The sequence below is a fragment of the Pogonomyrmex barbatus genome, unplaced genomic scaffold, assembly GCF_055798465.1.
Source record: "Pogonomyrmex barbatus isolate J1 unplaced genomic scaffold, ASM5579846v1 scaffold9, whole genome shotgun sequence".
Lineage (NCBI taxonomy): Eukaryota > Metazoa > Arthropoda > Insecta > Hymenoptera > Formicidae > Pogonomyrmex > Pogonomyrmex barbatus.
The window spans coordinates 3,582,964-3,597,500 of NW_028297193.1; the positions used below are offsets into that span (position 1 = coordinate 3,582,964).

At 32.1% G+C, this 14,537-nt stretch overlaps 1 protein-coding gene across 4 annotated transcripts in view; it reads left to right on the forward strand.

Moving 5' to 3' along the window:
- Positions 1-1,200: 1,200 nt before the first annotated feature.
- Positions 1,201-14,537, forward strand: part of Pkc98E (Protein kinase C) — an 18,593-nt gene continuing 5,256 nt past the window's right edge. Inside the window, exons 1-10 of one of the 4 annotated variants that reach the window (XM_089084516.1) lie at positions 1,202-2,418; positions 5,894-5,951; positions 6,025-6,235; positions 7,052-7,083; positions 7,765-7,835; positions 9,512-9,680; positions 9,755-10,489; positions 10,593-11,188; positions 11,267-11,415; positions 13,754-14,537. The exon at positions 13,754-14,537 is cut by the window's right edge and continues 5,256 nt beyond it. In XM_089084516.1, coding sequence (XP_088940642.1) covers positions 2,071-2,418; positions 5,894-5,951; positions 6,025-6,235; positions 7,052-7,083; positions 7,765-7,835; positions 9,512-9,680; positions 9,755-10,489; positions 10,593-11,188; positions 11,267-11,415; positions 13,754-13,760 — 2,376 coding nt within the window. In that variant the 5' untranslated portion in view covers positions 1,202-2,070 and the 3' untranslated portion in view covers positions 13,761-14,537. The other 3 variants (XM_011640923.3, XM_011640922.3, XM_011640925.3) reach the window with 3 other exon arrangements.

The following is a 14,537-nucleotide window of genomic DNA, read 5'->3' on the forward strand; positions in this document are numbered from 1 at the left end:
ATTAGGATAGATAAAACTGATAAATGCTATTAAAAATATTTCTTGAGTTCTATTAATGTAAATATGAAACAAAAAATAAAAATTTTAATTTCTATAATCAAATTTTAAAAAATTTTTTTAAATAATATAAATTTATTAAGATATTATAATTATATCGGTAGTATTGGCTCTGTTTACTAATTATTGAAAAAAATAAAATGTATAAACCTTTTATTACATCCAAAAACCTCTAAAAGAAAACATTTTTGAGATATGCATATTACTGAATAGTTAAAAATCAATAAGTTCTTTATCGACAAAGTTTTTGATAAGGTAAAGATTGTCCTAGAGAAATTCATATAATTACGATTCTATTGTCTAATCTGGCATTTATTTTTTTAAATTTTAATATAAAATTCTTGTTATTATAATTATATTATTTTTAGTATTTTATTTTATTTTTATTATATCTATGTACAGGATGTCTTATAATTCATAGATCACTTCTAATGGACAAGTAGAATGAATTAAACTGAATAGAAAAATTTTCTACTATTTTACAATATCCTGCATAATCCTGTATGTCTGTATCCTGAAATTCAATTGTAATTTTTTAATTTTATTGTTATTTTTTTCACCTTTTCTCCCAAGTGCACATAAGTAATGAATTCATAAGTAATGAAAGTTTGAACTTACATAAGTAGATACCTGATATGTTATTTTAAGAACAGAAGAAATTAAAACACTTTAAAAAGATTTTAAGTGTTAAACAAAAACAGTTTAATATTAAAGGAAATGTTAAGAAATTTGAAGGAATAAATTAAGCTACGTTCCGAAACTTAGTGCCAGTACTGACACTACTGTAAAGTCGTTTCAATTTATCCTAGTGTGCTATAACGATATTGCAATAGAGATCTCAAATTTTGTCGTCACTTCCTGCTGTGACTATTGCTTACTATTTCACAGGTCTGATTCACTAGACGCCACAAAAGCTTCGAAGCATTTTTTGATTGGTCAATTCATAGGATTCTTTGTTCTGATTGATTAATCAAACGCTTGAACTGCACCAACAGTATAGTAATAATACATTTTTGAAAACGGAACGTTTAAGGAGCACACTAGTAGTGACGTCATGTTGGCAGTACTGCCAGTGAATTTCGGAACGCAGCCTTATTGTACGAGTGTCGAGCGCGCGGCTACGTAAACCGAACAAATTCTTCCGTGAACCGTGCGAGAAAGTTTAGTCTCCCGGGGCCGTCCGAGGTAGGCCTGGAATGCGGTCGATGTTCGTTAGTGTGGAACGTAAATGAGCAATCGAGCGGTCTTCGATTCCGTTCAGGTCGGTGCAAGATAGTTCAGGACAGGCGAAGAGTCGTCCGTTTCGCGATCTATGGATACGTCATCGTCTCGCGATCACCGTTAAAGCGCGGAGAACATCGCGCGCGCGGTTCGCCGATTAACGTGTCGCCGATTTCTTAAGCAGGGACAGAGGTAGAAGGGTGGGAAGGGGTTACACGCGGGACGAGAGGAAAGCCCGATGGGTGTCAGGGGGACAAGAAGAAGACGAGGACAGGCTCTGTACTCGTGTTGTCGTCTCGCGGTTGTCATCTCCGTCATCACGTCGTCGTCCTCGCCGTCATCGTCATCGTATCGTCGTACCGTCGCGCTGCGATCAGCAACGAAGGCGGCGAACAGGCCGCGCTGCTGGTTCCTGTTATGCACGCAAGACAAGCGCCCAGCGGAGTGTTCATAATTGCACTGCGTTCGTTAGTGTTCGTGGCGGAGGAGGAAAGGGAAAGGACGCGACGAAGAGGAGGTGGCGGTGTAGGCGTAGGAGAATACTTGACACACAGCCGTAGCGGAAGAGAGACGGGGAGAGATGAGAAAGAGAGACAGAGAGATGGATTGAGCGCGGTAGAGTAGGGTAAGAGAACGTGGGCGCGATTTTCTATATAAGCGCGTTCGCCGCGAGGGGTGAGTACCTGTCCGTCCGCGACAGTCGCGAACAGAGGACACGGGACTTGTTAGTTGTCCCACTCGTCTTCGTCTCTCCGCGGTCCATTCGTTCGCACGTCGGTCCATCGTGAGGGAATGTTCACGATGTTCTCCGGCAAAATGAAGATCGAAATCTGTGAAGCGAGAAAGCTGCGGGCAACTGATAAGCAGCGGAAGTTCTGGAAGGAGAAGGAGGAGCCTACGCTCGATCCGTACGTACAGCTGGATGTCGACGAGCTTCACCTGGCCCGCACGACCACCAAGTTAAAGACCTCGGACCCAGTCTGGAACGAGTGTTTCATCCACGAGGTGCAGCAAGCGGTCCTCTTGGGTCTTACGATCTTCCACGATGCGGTACTGCCGCCGGATTATTTCATTGCCAATTGCAACATCTCATTTACGGATCTTATTAAAAACTTATACGAAGGGATCAACGATTTCTGGGTGAGGAGCCCGTCCTGTGTTCATCTTTTCCTCTAAGCTTAAATTGTGTGCGCGCGCACGCACATGTGTGTATATCCCCCGCGCGTGACGCGCGCGTGTATGTTAGCAGCAGCAGGTGTATTAATATGGATACTACGATTCAAGTCGGATCTTCACTCTTTCTTCGTTTGTATTCATGTAACAAGACATTAAAAACGATTTAAAGAAAAGGTAAAAAGTTATCTACAAAAAAATAAAAAAAGACATGTCCAGTGTACACGCCTGTTGGGAAAGAACTGTTGTACAGAAACATGTTGATATATAGATATATATTGAAAGAAAACTTCAAAAAAAAAATTGTTTTTTAACATAAATGAAAATAGAATTAACAAATTTAGAAGCAGGATAATTTTTAAGAATTTTAATTCAAAAAACTTTTTTATTATATGAATAATATCAAGATGTATACAACATTTAATAATGAAACTTTATATATCACAAATCTATTTAATTTAATTTTATCTCATATTTGAAATGATTTTCAAACACTGTATAATCTGGATAAAAATTATCAAAATTATCTTAATGCTTTCATAATTGTTGATTTAACCAAGTAAATAAAAGATATCTAAATCAAATATGTAGAGTAGAAAGAATTTTTGTCTATTTTTCGCTGGCTAATTATGTATAAAGAAATATATTTTATATATTAATATAAGCCAAGTAGATATTAATAAACAATTAAAAAATAATAATTAATTTCTCAAAAGCAGGATCTTAGGTGCTAAGTATGAAACAATAATATTTATTGCGATATTTAAATAAATAACGAGAAGACTGTCTTTTGACATGAAAAGAAACAATACATTAATTAAACCGAAAATATGTTAATAAACAACTGAAACATAATATGCAACATATCCAATTTCTTGAAAGCAGGATCTTAGCTCTGCTAAATATCTATGTGAAATTTCTGTGAGAAGATAATAACAAGAATTTTTGATTGTCGAACTGTAGAGCTGCTGTGTTGTAAGTCTGCTAAAAATAGTGACACATGATTGATGATATAATTATTTAAATTTATTTCATGTAGATATTTAGCATTTAAGATCCTGCTTCCGAGGAATTGGCTATATTATCTTTCTGTTGTTTATTAACATGTACTCGGTTTGTATTAATGTACTGTTTATTCTCACGTCAGCTTGGAAAAGACGATCTTTTCATTATTTATCTGAATATTACGATAAATATTGTCATAGCCTCTGTGATTTAATGTATAAGATGTTTGAATCCGAAAAGCGAGCAATCTAGATTTGACCTCTGGCTGAGATTATATTTTTCTTAATATATATTTTCTACAGAGAGAATAATAAAAAAGTTTTTAATTGACATCAAAAATTTTTTATTATCGTAGAGCTGCTGTGTTGAAAGTCTGCTAAAAATAATGACATGTGGTTGGTGATATATAAATTCATATATTTAACATCCTAGATCCTGCTTCCAAGGAATTAATTATGTTATCTTTCAATTATTTAAGAAATATAACTTGCTGTCACATATAATTATTTTAGTGATATAGATGAAAACAATGCATTTTTTAATATTCTTACATCATATGTTTCCAATAAAATATAATATGTAAATGTATTTTTTAATTACAAATATAAAATAATTTAATTAATTTTAAAAAATAATTTAAATTATGATTTATACGTAAGGTTTGCATATTCCATAACCTGAAAAGAAACGATTGAATGACATTCTTATATAAATTTTTTATAAATTGATTTAATGAATTATCTTTCTGAGATTTCAAAATTATTGATGGTTGTGGTAGAGTTTTTTTTTTTTATTTTTTTTTTTATTTTTATGTATGACCTTTTTTATTTCTGCAGTTACTCTGCTTATAAAAATATATAAAGATATGATTAATGGAAAACTAAATTTACAAAGCTATTGCCTCTAATATATTTTGATATTAAATATAAAGTATCTTATAAAATATTTATTTTTTTAATCTTAAGTATTTTTAAAAATAAAATTTGTGGGATGAATTGATTGATATAAAAGAAATAGTTTTTAAAAATAAAGTATGTAATACATTATTAACTATGCGTTTTTTTAAAGCAATGATGTAGTTTATTTATGCTATTTAATATATGATATTTCAAAATAATTATTTGAAAAATATAATAAATAATGTTTCAAAATAAAGGAAGTTTATCTTTTTATAAAAGAATTAAGAAATACAGAATTTTTTATTTATAATTTCTTACAAACGAAATTGTTGATTAGAGAGAAATGATGAAATATAAATTTTCTCTTACATAATTATGTATTTTTTTCTTTATATCAATCAATTTTTATTGATTCTATTCTTATTTTATACGTAAAGATATTAAGATAAAAGATAATATTACAGTAAAAATATTGGAATATATTTTACAAAATATTTAAAATTTATATATCAAAATATTAAATATCTCGTCAACTATTGATTTATAAATATTTATATTTATTTTTGTGTATATTGAAAAGAATATTGAAAAGAATTGATTAATGTAATTAAAAAAGAGAATATTTGTATCTCAACATCTCTCATTGATTAAATCTTGTTCGTTAAAAATCGAATAATTAGGAAACAGCACGTTATTTAAATTAAATAATTAGAAAATAGCATGTTTAAATTTGCAACAAAAAAATAATTGCTCTATTTGATTTAAGAACATCGTGATGTGTATTTGTTTTTTAAACGATCATATATTTTATTCTGGCATACTTTAACATGAAATAAAATTAAATAAAATAATAATATAAAATAATGTAAAGTATTCTGTATTTACTGTGTAACTATACTATTGTGTAACTTTCCATCTTTTGATAACCTATAAAAAATATCTTGCTATTTTTATACACACGATAATAAGACGGATCAATTGATATAAAAAATACATACAGTTATTTTTTGAAAAAACATGTATGTACTTGTATGCATGTATATTTTCATTTGTCTTATTATTTTATGCAAAATGCATAAAATAATGAGACATTTATGCATATTAAAAATATTAAGATATTGTATATATGTTCTATAAAAATGAGTATGAGATATTTTAGTTGCTTTCTTATAACATCCATTTTCTGATAAAATGAATAAAGTGTGAAAAGCTCTTTGTCACAAATGATTACATTATATTCAAAAAACTGATTTCTACAATAGACGTTTACTGTGCAATCGATTTATCGATTGATGCTAGCGAATTTTAATACAGATTTTGGTAATAAAAAAAAATGAAGTTCAAAGATTATTTTATTTTTTATAAGAAATATGAATATGTAGTGTCAATACTTTAGTTAAACTCAACTGAAGAGTCTGAGATTCTGAATAATTTACAAATACTGAGTCTCAGAGACTCGGTATTTGTAAATTATTCATATATATGAAATTATAATATACAGTTTTAAGACTAATTATTGATAATAAAAACTGTTGTAGGTTGAACTAGAGCCTCAGGGAAAGTTGCGATTAAAAATAGCCATGTGGAACGCACCAAGTAAGAGAATCCTCAGTATTTGATAAGTATACATGATTCATTATCTTGATTAAATTTATTTTTAATATTTTAGTTCGACAACCAAGTTTCTATGGAGAATATAGTGGTGGGGAACATAGTCGCATTAAAGGCAAGAAAGACCGGCACGAATTTAGGGAGAAAAAGCAACCTTTAAATCGTCGGAGAGCGATGCGACGAAGGATTCACCAAGTAAATGGGCACAAATTCATGGCTACCTTTCTAAGACAACCGACATTTTGTTCACATTGTCGGGACTTTATATGGTATGTATGCCTAGGCAAAAGCATTGCTTCTCATCGCTTAAGATCCTACGTACAAATATTTCTTGACGCTATCTTTGAAAATCGATTACGTGCTATCTTGAAATACTTGTAAAACGGGAGCGTGCTTGAACTGGTGTACATTTTATCCGTATTTACATTTTACAAGGAGAAATACATCAGTCAAATTTATATATTAATAATAATGCACATTGAATAATTAACTTGAAATTTTGCAAAATTCAGGATTGCATGCACCAGGTATTTAGTCTTTTCTCATTTATTTCTACATTATAATAATGTCAAGAAGAGATATTTATTGACCAGTGTGAAATTAACAATGGTTTGTATTGGAAACTGAATTGTTACAAATAATTATTTTAATGCGGGGGACACAAGTGCAGATTAGAGAAAGCAAGCTTGGTATTGCTATAATCAGGGCATATTTCGCTGTTTGGTATAAATTTTTCTGTCTTAAATGGACTGCATGCTTGGGATTTATACAAGAGCACGTGCCTATATAATCTGCTAAATTCATATCAAGATATTTAGGTGTTGGAGCATTTGCACAACATACCGTTCCAATTAGTATTATTTTGGAATAAACATAATACAATAAAATAAGAAATTAAATATCAATTACTATGATCTATGAAGTGATTTGATCAATCTGTTTCTCATCGTACAAGTTCTTAATCATCTAAAAATCAAGGAGTTTAGCATAGATGATGACTAAGCATGATTGAAGAAGGCAAACGTATGTGTCTTAGAAGGGATTATGAGGATACGATGTGACGTGTTTTGTCTGTTATATTTCAGGGGCTTTGGCAAGCAGGGCTATCAGTGTCAAGGTGAGAAGACACATACACCATTATTAACAGATTATAGTTATATACCCGCTTGCCGCACCCTTATGTATAAATGTGTGTGCAGTTATGAGTGTGTATGTGCGATTAGTTTTAGCGACGAGAAAAATCACGATTAAAGGCTCTTAATCAATCGATTTAACAGCTTCTTTGATGCTTCATTTCTAACTACCGTAGCGCCTCACAACATGTCGCATCAGTTCATGCATAATCTGTTCACTGCAAATGTACTAGTACACATGATCGTCTTAGGGTTAAATTGCTTTAAAAGAGAATATTGCAATATTTTATTTATGACTATAATCACATAAGGATTTTAGTTCTTAATGCAATGGCTACGTCTCTAAATTATTTTATTTGCTTTGGTACAATTTAGCTCTATGATCAATTTTTTTTTTTGCATGTTGCTCTTTGATAAAAATTCTGGACAAGCTATTTTAAAGCTTGATGACATTTTTATTATCGAAACCTTTGAGAAATTCCATACCAAAAATAATATTAAGTGAATCATAATTTTGTTTCTGCTTATTACTATAAATATTACTATAAATAATTTTCGGATGCGTCTTATCACGCATGCAGCTAGCTTTGGACATGCTGTATTTAGCATTACGTCGTGAAAATGAGCATTTTTATAAGAGGATATTTTATGTGTTGCTGTTTCAGTATGTACTTGCGTAGTTCACAAAAGGTGCCACATGTTGGTGATAACCAAATGTCCTGGAATGAAAGATGAGGTATGTTTGTCAATTATCTTTACAATTATGTGACATAATAGAAATATTTCACATGATTTTCATGATATTGATGTTATCAAGATTATTATACATTCTATTTCTGAACATTTTGTCGCATTTTCTAATCTCTGATTAGTTGCTATATTGATAAGTTTTAATTGTTAAATATTATATGTATATATATTGTTACACCCGTGTCGAACTGTCTTGAACTTCAAGTGTCAATCTGAAGAGATTTTTGATGAATTTATAGTTGTTGAAACCTTGAGATAAGGAAAGAGGAATGGACATTTTCTGTGTCACGACATATAATCACTGTTCCGTTTAATAAATGTATTCAGTTTTTTTTTCTTCTTCCTAACACTTATGTGATACTTCTCTATGCCACTAGAGATGCGTAAAAGTGACACGAAGATACAAGATTGTGAATAGCAACCGCAGATTTAATATTTTAAAAACTCATTCGGAATAAGAAAGAATAGCGAAGGCATCCAAAAAGAAATCTTATGTGATGATATCAAAGTCCTTAAAAGAGAAGATAATGCTGCAGGCGGTAATGAAGAACATTCGTCTGCTGCGAAAAGAATAGTTATGTAGAGAGGACGAGTTCGCGGAAAGACTGACAAGCACGACAAAGAGTTCTGCTTAACATAGGAAAGACTTTTGTAACTAACAAATAATTTAAACGCGGAAAGTGGAGCGTGAAATACAGCTGATAGTGCGCGAAACATCAATAACTTAAATGCAAAAAAAAACGAATTCTTTCTTTTTGAAGCATCTATGAAAAGTTTCAAGAACAAGACATATATTTATAATAGTCGAGCTTCGCGGGGCAAGCTTGTATTGGAAAGATCTTTGAAACTTGAAAGTTAAAAAATTTGATTTAGAATAAGTATTGTAAAATATAGCAGAATTTTAATAATTTTTGTTATAAAGAGCATTGTACATGGGAAAAATTATATCTTTAAGATTGATATGAATTTTGATGTCTTGATTTTGAATAAAAGAACGATTGGGTAGGGAAAAATAGAAAATTTTATTAGAAGTGAACATGATGGAAATTTTCAGATAGAAGATATTAAGCCTCCTTGGAGGGAGCTTAACGAAAAATATCCTGGAAATCGACGTCATCGAAAAATGATCACTTTTCTCAACTGCGTTACTCGGGGACCTTTAAAATCCTATTCTCCCACAAGAAGTGATGTATTGAAATTACGAAAATAAATCTTGATAATCTGCAGTAACAGTTCTTGCGGAACTTTCCTATGACAATCTGTTGAAAAACTAGAGACGAAGAAGGAGATCGTTCATTTTAAAATGGATATTTTTTATATGTATGACATTTTAAATCTCTATCTAACATTAGGATAATTATTCCATAAACTATACAATTATATTTGGTATGTTCAATTCTTGTGTAACTCTTTCGTGTAATTTTTCACACGAACAGAGATATACGTAAAGACAAGGGTATAAAATTATGAATCACGACTATGAATGTAACAATATATATATATATATATATATATATATATATATATATATATAAAATTTATATACATATATAAATTTCATATCAAATTTCTTTATGTCACCAATCTTAATTTTATTCTACTAGGTTCCGTAATTTTATTTTACGTATTCTCTTAGTTTGGTTTTTCGAATGATTCACTTAGGGTAGTGGAACTGCTGGATTACAGTCAAACCAACAAGGCACAGAAATAGCACGATTTAGCATAGATGTCCCCCATCGGTTCGCGATTCATAGTTACAAAAGATTTACATTCTGTGACCATTGTGGATCTTTATTGTACGGTTTGATCAGGCAAGGCTTACAATGTGAAGGTAATACTATTATTTATATTTCTACTACAATTCTCATCAAGTAAACTTATTAAATTGTATTGTATTTTCTGCAGCTTGTAACATGAATGTTCATAAAAGATGTCAAAAGAATGTTCCAAATAGTTGCGGTATCAATACCAAGGCTATGAGTGAAATACTGAAAACAATAAATTTTTGCGCAAATAAGCAATCAAGAGCTCCGAAAATTAGGATGTCTTCACGTCCGCAAACACCTACAATCGTAGAAAAGGAAGAAGATCAATCAGATGATCAAAAAAAGGATGATAAGGGCTATAAAAAAGATAAAAAGGGAATGAAAAAGGGACAAAAAAAAGGACAGAAAACAATAAAAGATCAGAAACAAACAGATGATCAAAAAAAGACAAAAAGATATTCAGATGATCTGACAGAAGAACTGTCAGACGAAGATCAGTCAGACGAAATGGGCATGGACAATTCACAATCGAGTCAAAAATTATCAGACATGCCAGCTTATGCCAAAGAAGATGAAGGAGCAACTAATAGCGAATTAAAAAAATTTGGTTTAGATGACTTTAATTTTATTAAGGTTCTCGGTAAAGGCAGTTTCGGTAAAGTAATGTTGGTCGAGCGAAAAAGTAATCCCGATGAGATTTACGCCGTGAAGATCTTGAAGAAGACTGTTATTATTCAAGATGACGACGTGGATTGCACGATGACGGAAAAACGGATTTTAACCCTCGCAGCCAAACATCCTTTCCTGACAGCCATCCACAGTTGTTTTCAAACAGCTGATCGACTTTTCTTCGTTATGGAATATGTGAAAGGAGGTATAAAAATTGTTATTTTAGAATAATAATAATTTATACATAATATAAAGAAAAATATTTTTACTTATAAGTATATTGTATTGTCATTTCTTGATTTTTCCAGGTGATCTGATGTTCCATATTCAGAAAGCTCGGAAGTTCGACGAACCGAGGGCACGTTTCTATGCAGCAGAAGTGATACTTGCGCTTCAATTTCTGCACAGAAATCATATTATATATCGCGATCTGAAGTTGGACAACATATTATTGGATGCGGAAGGACATTGTAAACTGGCGGATTTTGGAATGTGTAAGGAAAATATAATTGAGGGAGAAACGACAACATCGACATTTTGTGGTACACCGGACTATATAGCTCCCGAAATACTTCAAGAATTGCCATATGGTGCTAGTGTCGATTGGTGGGCTCTCGGTGTTTTGTTATACGAAATGGTAGCGGGGCAACCACCATTCGAGGCCGAAAACGAGGACGATCTGTTTGAATCGATTTTACGAGATGACTTGGTGTTTCCGGGGTGGGTTTCTCCGGAAGCCGAATCTGTTTTAAAAGCTTTTATGACCAAGAATCCTGCCAAGCGATTAGGTTGTGTTGCAGCCGAAGGTGGCGAAAGTGCCATAAGGGTTCAGCCATTTTTCAAACATCTGGATTGGGAAGCTCTTGAAGCGCGTAAAATAAAACCTCCAATCAGACCTAAAATTGTGAGTATCAATTTGTTCTTTCGCATTTAATAAATGATAAACGACTGATTGTGTGCAATTGTTTGCTGCAATTTTCAGAAAAATGAAAAAGATGCCTTGAACTTTGATACGGAATTTACGAAGGAGGATCCAGTGTTAACGCCGGAGAGTGCAGACAAATTGAGCGACATCAATCAAGAAGAATTTCGCGGTTTCTCCATAGTAAATAAGGACTTCAATCCATTCAGGTACACTACGCAGTAAGAGATGAAAAATTTTGATTTAGAAAATTTCGACTTTATTGTAATATCGTCCTTCTTACTTAATATTTTTTGCTTAGAGCATACTATTTTGTTCAGCACCATCTTGAGATTTGAATTGTTGAGATCTTTAATCATTATGTACGAATTAATTTGCCGCAAATAAGAGCTCTTTGATGGGCTCGTTAATGATAATTTAAAATATAGAATTCGAAATTGTTATGAAAAATTTTATTTAGTTTAAAGATAAAATAGAACGTGATATGAATCAGACAAGCGTATATTATTTCATATTTATTTAAAATTGAACTCTTGATCTGTAATGATCGCTTGAGTAGAATTTAATAGTGATATCCAGGATATATATGAAGATAATCTATATTCTTCTCTCTTCCTCCCCCCCTCTCTCTCTCTCTCTCTCCATATATTTGTCTATATATATTCATAAAAATAGTTTTATTACATACATGCTGAATGTTGTATATAATAATAGACTATAATATATAAATAGACAATGAATATGTGCAAAAGAAGGCGCTAGCAATATTTTCTGCTATGAAGCCTAACCAAAATGAAATAAGAGATTGAAACATTGATTTACGAAAATTATAGGACGAGCTATGTGGAATGAAACATGACATGCCTATTTCGAATCAAAGTATATAAAGATATTATTTAAATCATGTCTGTCTATATATCAATATAATAACTATACTAATAGTTCTGTGCATATATATACACATATATATATATATATATATATATATATATATACACATATACATATACATATATATGTGTATATGTAATTGGATATTATATATAATAGATGAATATACAAATAAATGAGTACATGTAAAAAGCAAGGTGCAAGCAATACTACTGCTATGAAGCCTAACCAAAATAAAAAATTGAACAATGATTTATGAAAAATGTAGAATGAGCTATATGTGATGAAATATAATATATGCCTGTTTCCAATCAAAGTATAGGAAAATATATAATCTATATCATGTCTGTCTATATAGATATACAATAATAATATTAATTGTATTATATACAAAAAATTGGATGTTATACATAATAGATAACATATAATAAAAAAAATAAATACATGTAAAAAACAAAGCGCCTGTTTTCAATCAAAATATGTGAATATATATAATCTATATCATGTCTGTATATATATTCAAATAATAACAATAACTGTATACGTACAATTAGATACGTATAATTGGATATTATATATAATAAACGATAATGTATAAATGAATGATACGATGAGTACATGCAAAAGGCTAGACGTCAGCAATATTACTGCTACGAGGTCTAACCAAAATGAAATAAGAGATGAACCGAAACATAGAAACATAAAAAATTATAGAATAAGTTGTATATGATGAAATATGAAATACCGAGGGGAGAGAAGAGTAATTATACTGCAATATATAATACTAATTCTGCCACTATATTCATAAGAGGAAGCGGCATGAAATTTTGCAAATTGGAGGATCAATTATAGACGATATGGGAAAACATTCTGATTAGATTTATTGCAGTAAAACAATTCATATCTCTTTTGTTGCCTTTTAATTATTTCCGTAGTCATATATATATATATATATATATATGAATATTTTGTATATATTCATATTTATTTAGTTTAACAAAGAATGGGTTAAGCGAGAAGGACGATTGTAATTTAAAAAAAATTTAATGTAAGGAAACTTACAGCGGACGTATTATAAATTTGCACTTTTAATTCTCACGACTATATCATGATCTCGCTCGCGAGATTGATATCTTTTCAAAAACAAGTGCATCTAAGCGATTTTGGTGCTCAGATAGACTTGTTGCTTTTGCTCGATCTAGGATCTTATCTAGAATCTTCTGGTGCATCGTCCTGAAATGAATTGTAACAATTCGTTTCAAGATAATGCATCACAAAATTGTAGACCTTGAATCTGTTTAAAGACACCTACCTAGAGACGTGTTCAGGCTAGAACAGGCAAATAAAGAGAAGCGAGGGACATAATACATCCAAACTCCTATGTATGTCGTAGAGAATAGATTGCTAGAAAATTATATGAGTGTGAAAAAAACTTTAGTATTTAATTATAATAATTATAAAATGAAAAGAGAATCTATAGCAATACCGAGAGCATGCATTATAATTGGACGCTTTTCGGCGCGTGCCTTTCTCCTAACGACAAACGAAAACCGGATGCAACAAGCTCCCCGGTGTCTTGTTGTCATCGACGGCAATTGCGACTCGACATCTATGATATCATCATTGTATAAACGTACATTTTTATGTCCTTCGCAGATCTTAGGCCTGCAAAATAAGAAAACGCAAGCAGGACTGTAAGGAGTACTTACCCTTGTTTCCCGGACACCCGGATCCTCACGACACCGACGCGCCTTTCGAGCTTGTACGAGAATGGGAATTATTTGCATCTTCCAAGTATAAAGGTGATGTGAGGGAAGGGGGCCCGAGACACATTCGTTGACGGTGCATCTTACGCTATTGCTAGAGTGATCAAATGTTGACCAGAGAATCGCAAATTCTAAGCGCCAGGAGTATTAACTTCCGACGGAGACTGTATCGATACTTTTCTTCTCCAATGTACTTCCATATGTATACCTCCTGCTATCCACATCGTAGAGCTCCTGTGAATCAAATACATGGAGATATCGTGTATATTGATTCGTTCTGCGATGTCTTTATGTCACCGACGAGAGCCGTAATCCGATTACGGTCGCTAATTGCACGTCTCCTTATATTTATCGGCGTTTTTTCTTGTCCCCTGTGAATCATTTATCTTCTTCGGCCCGTCGACGCGATAGAGAATTATCTCGATGTAAAAGTACCTGACGAAGACATAAGATGATCGATAGCTCGCATCTCTTCGTATTCTTGACATCGTCGAACATAATTTTTGAGTCTATATTCGCTAAAACTATTTATGAAGTTTCGTCGACGTACGTGCATCCTTCTTCGGCCCGTCGACGCGATAGAAACCTATCTTGATGTAAAAAGTACCTGATGAAGGCGCAAGACGACCGTTAGCTCGCGTCTCTTCGTATTCTCGGTGTCATCAAACATGATT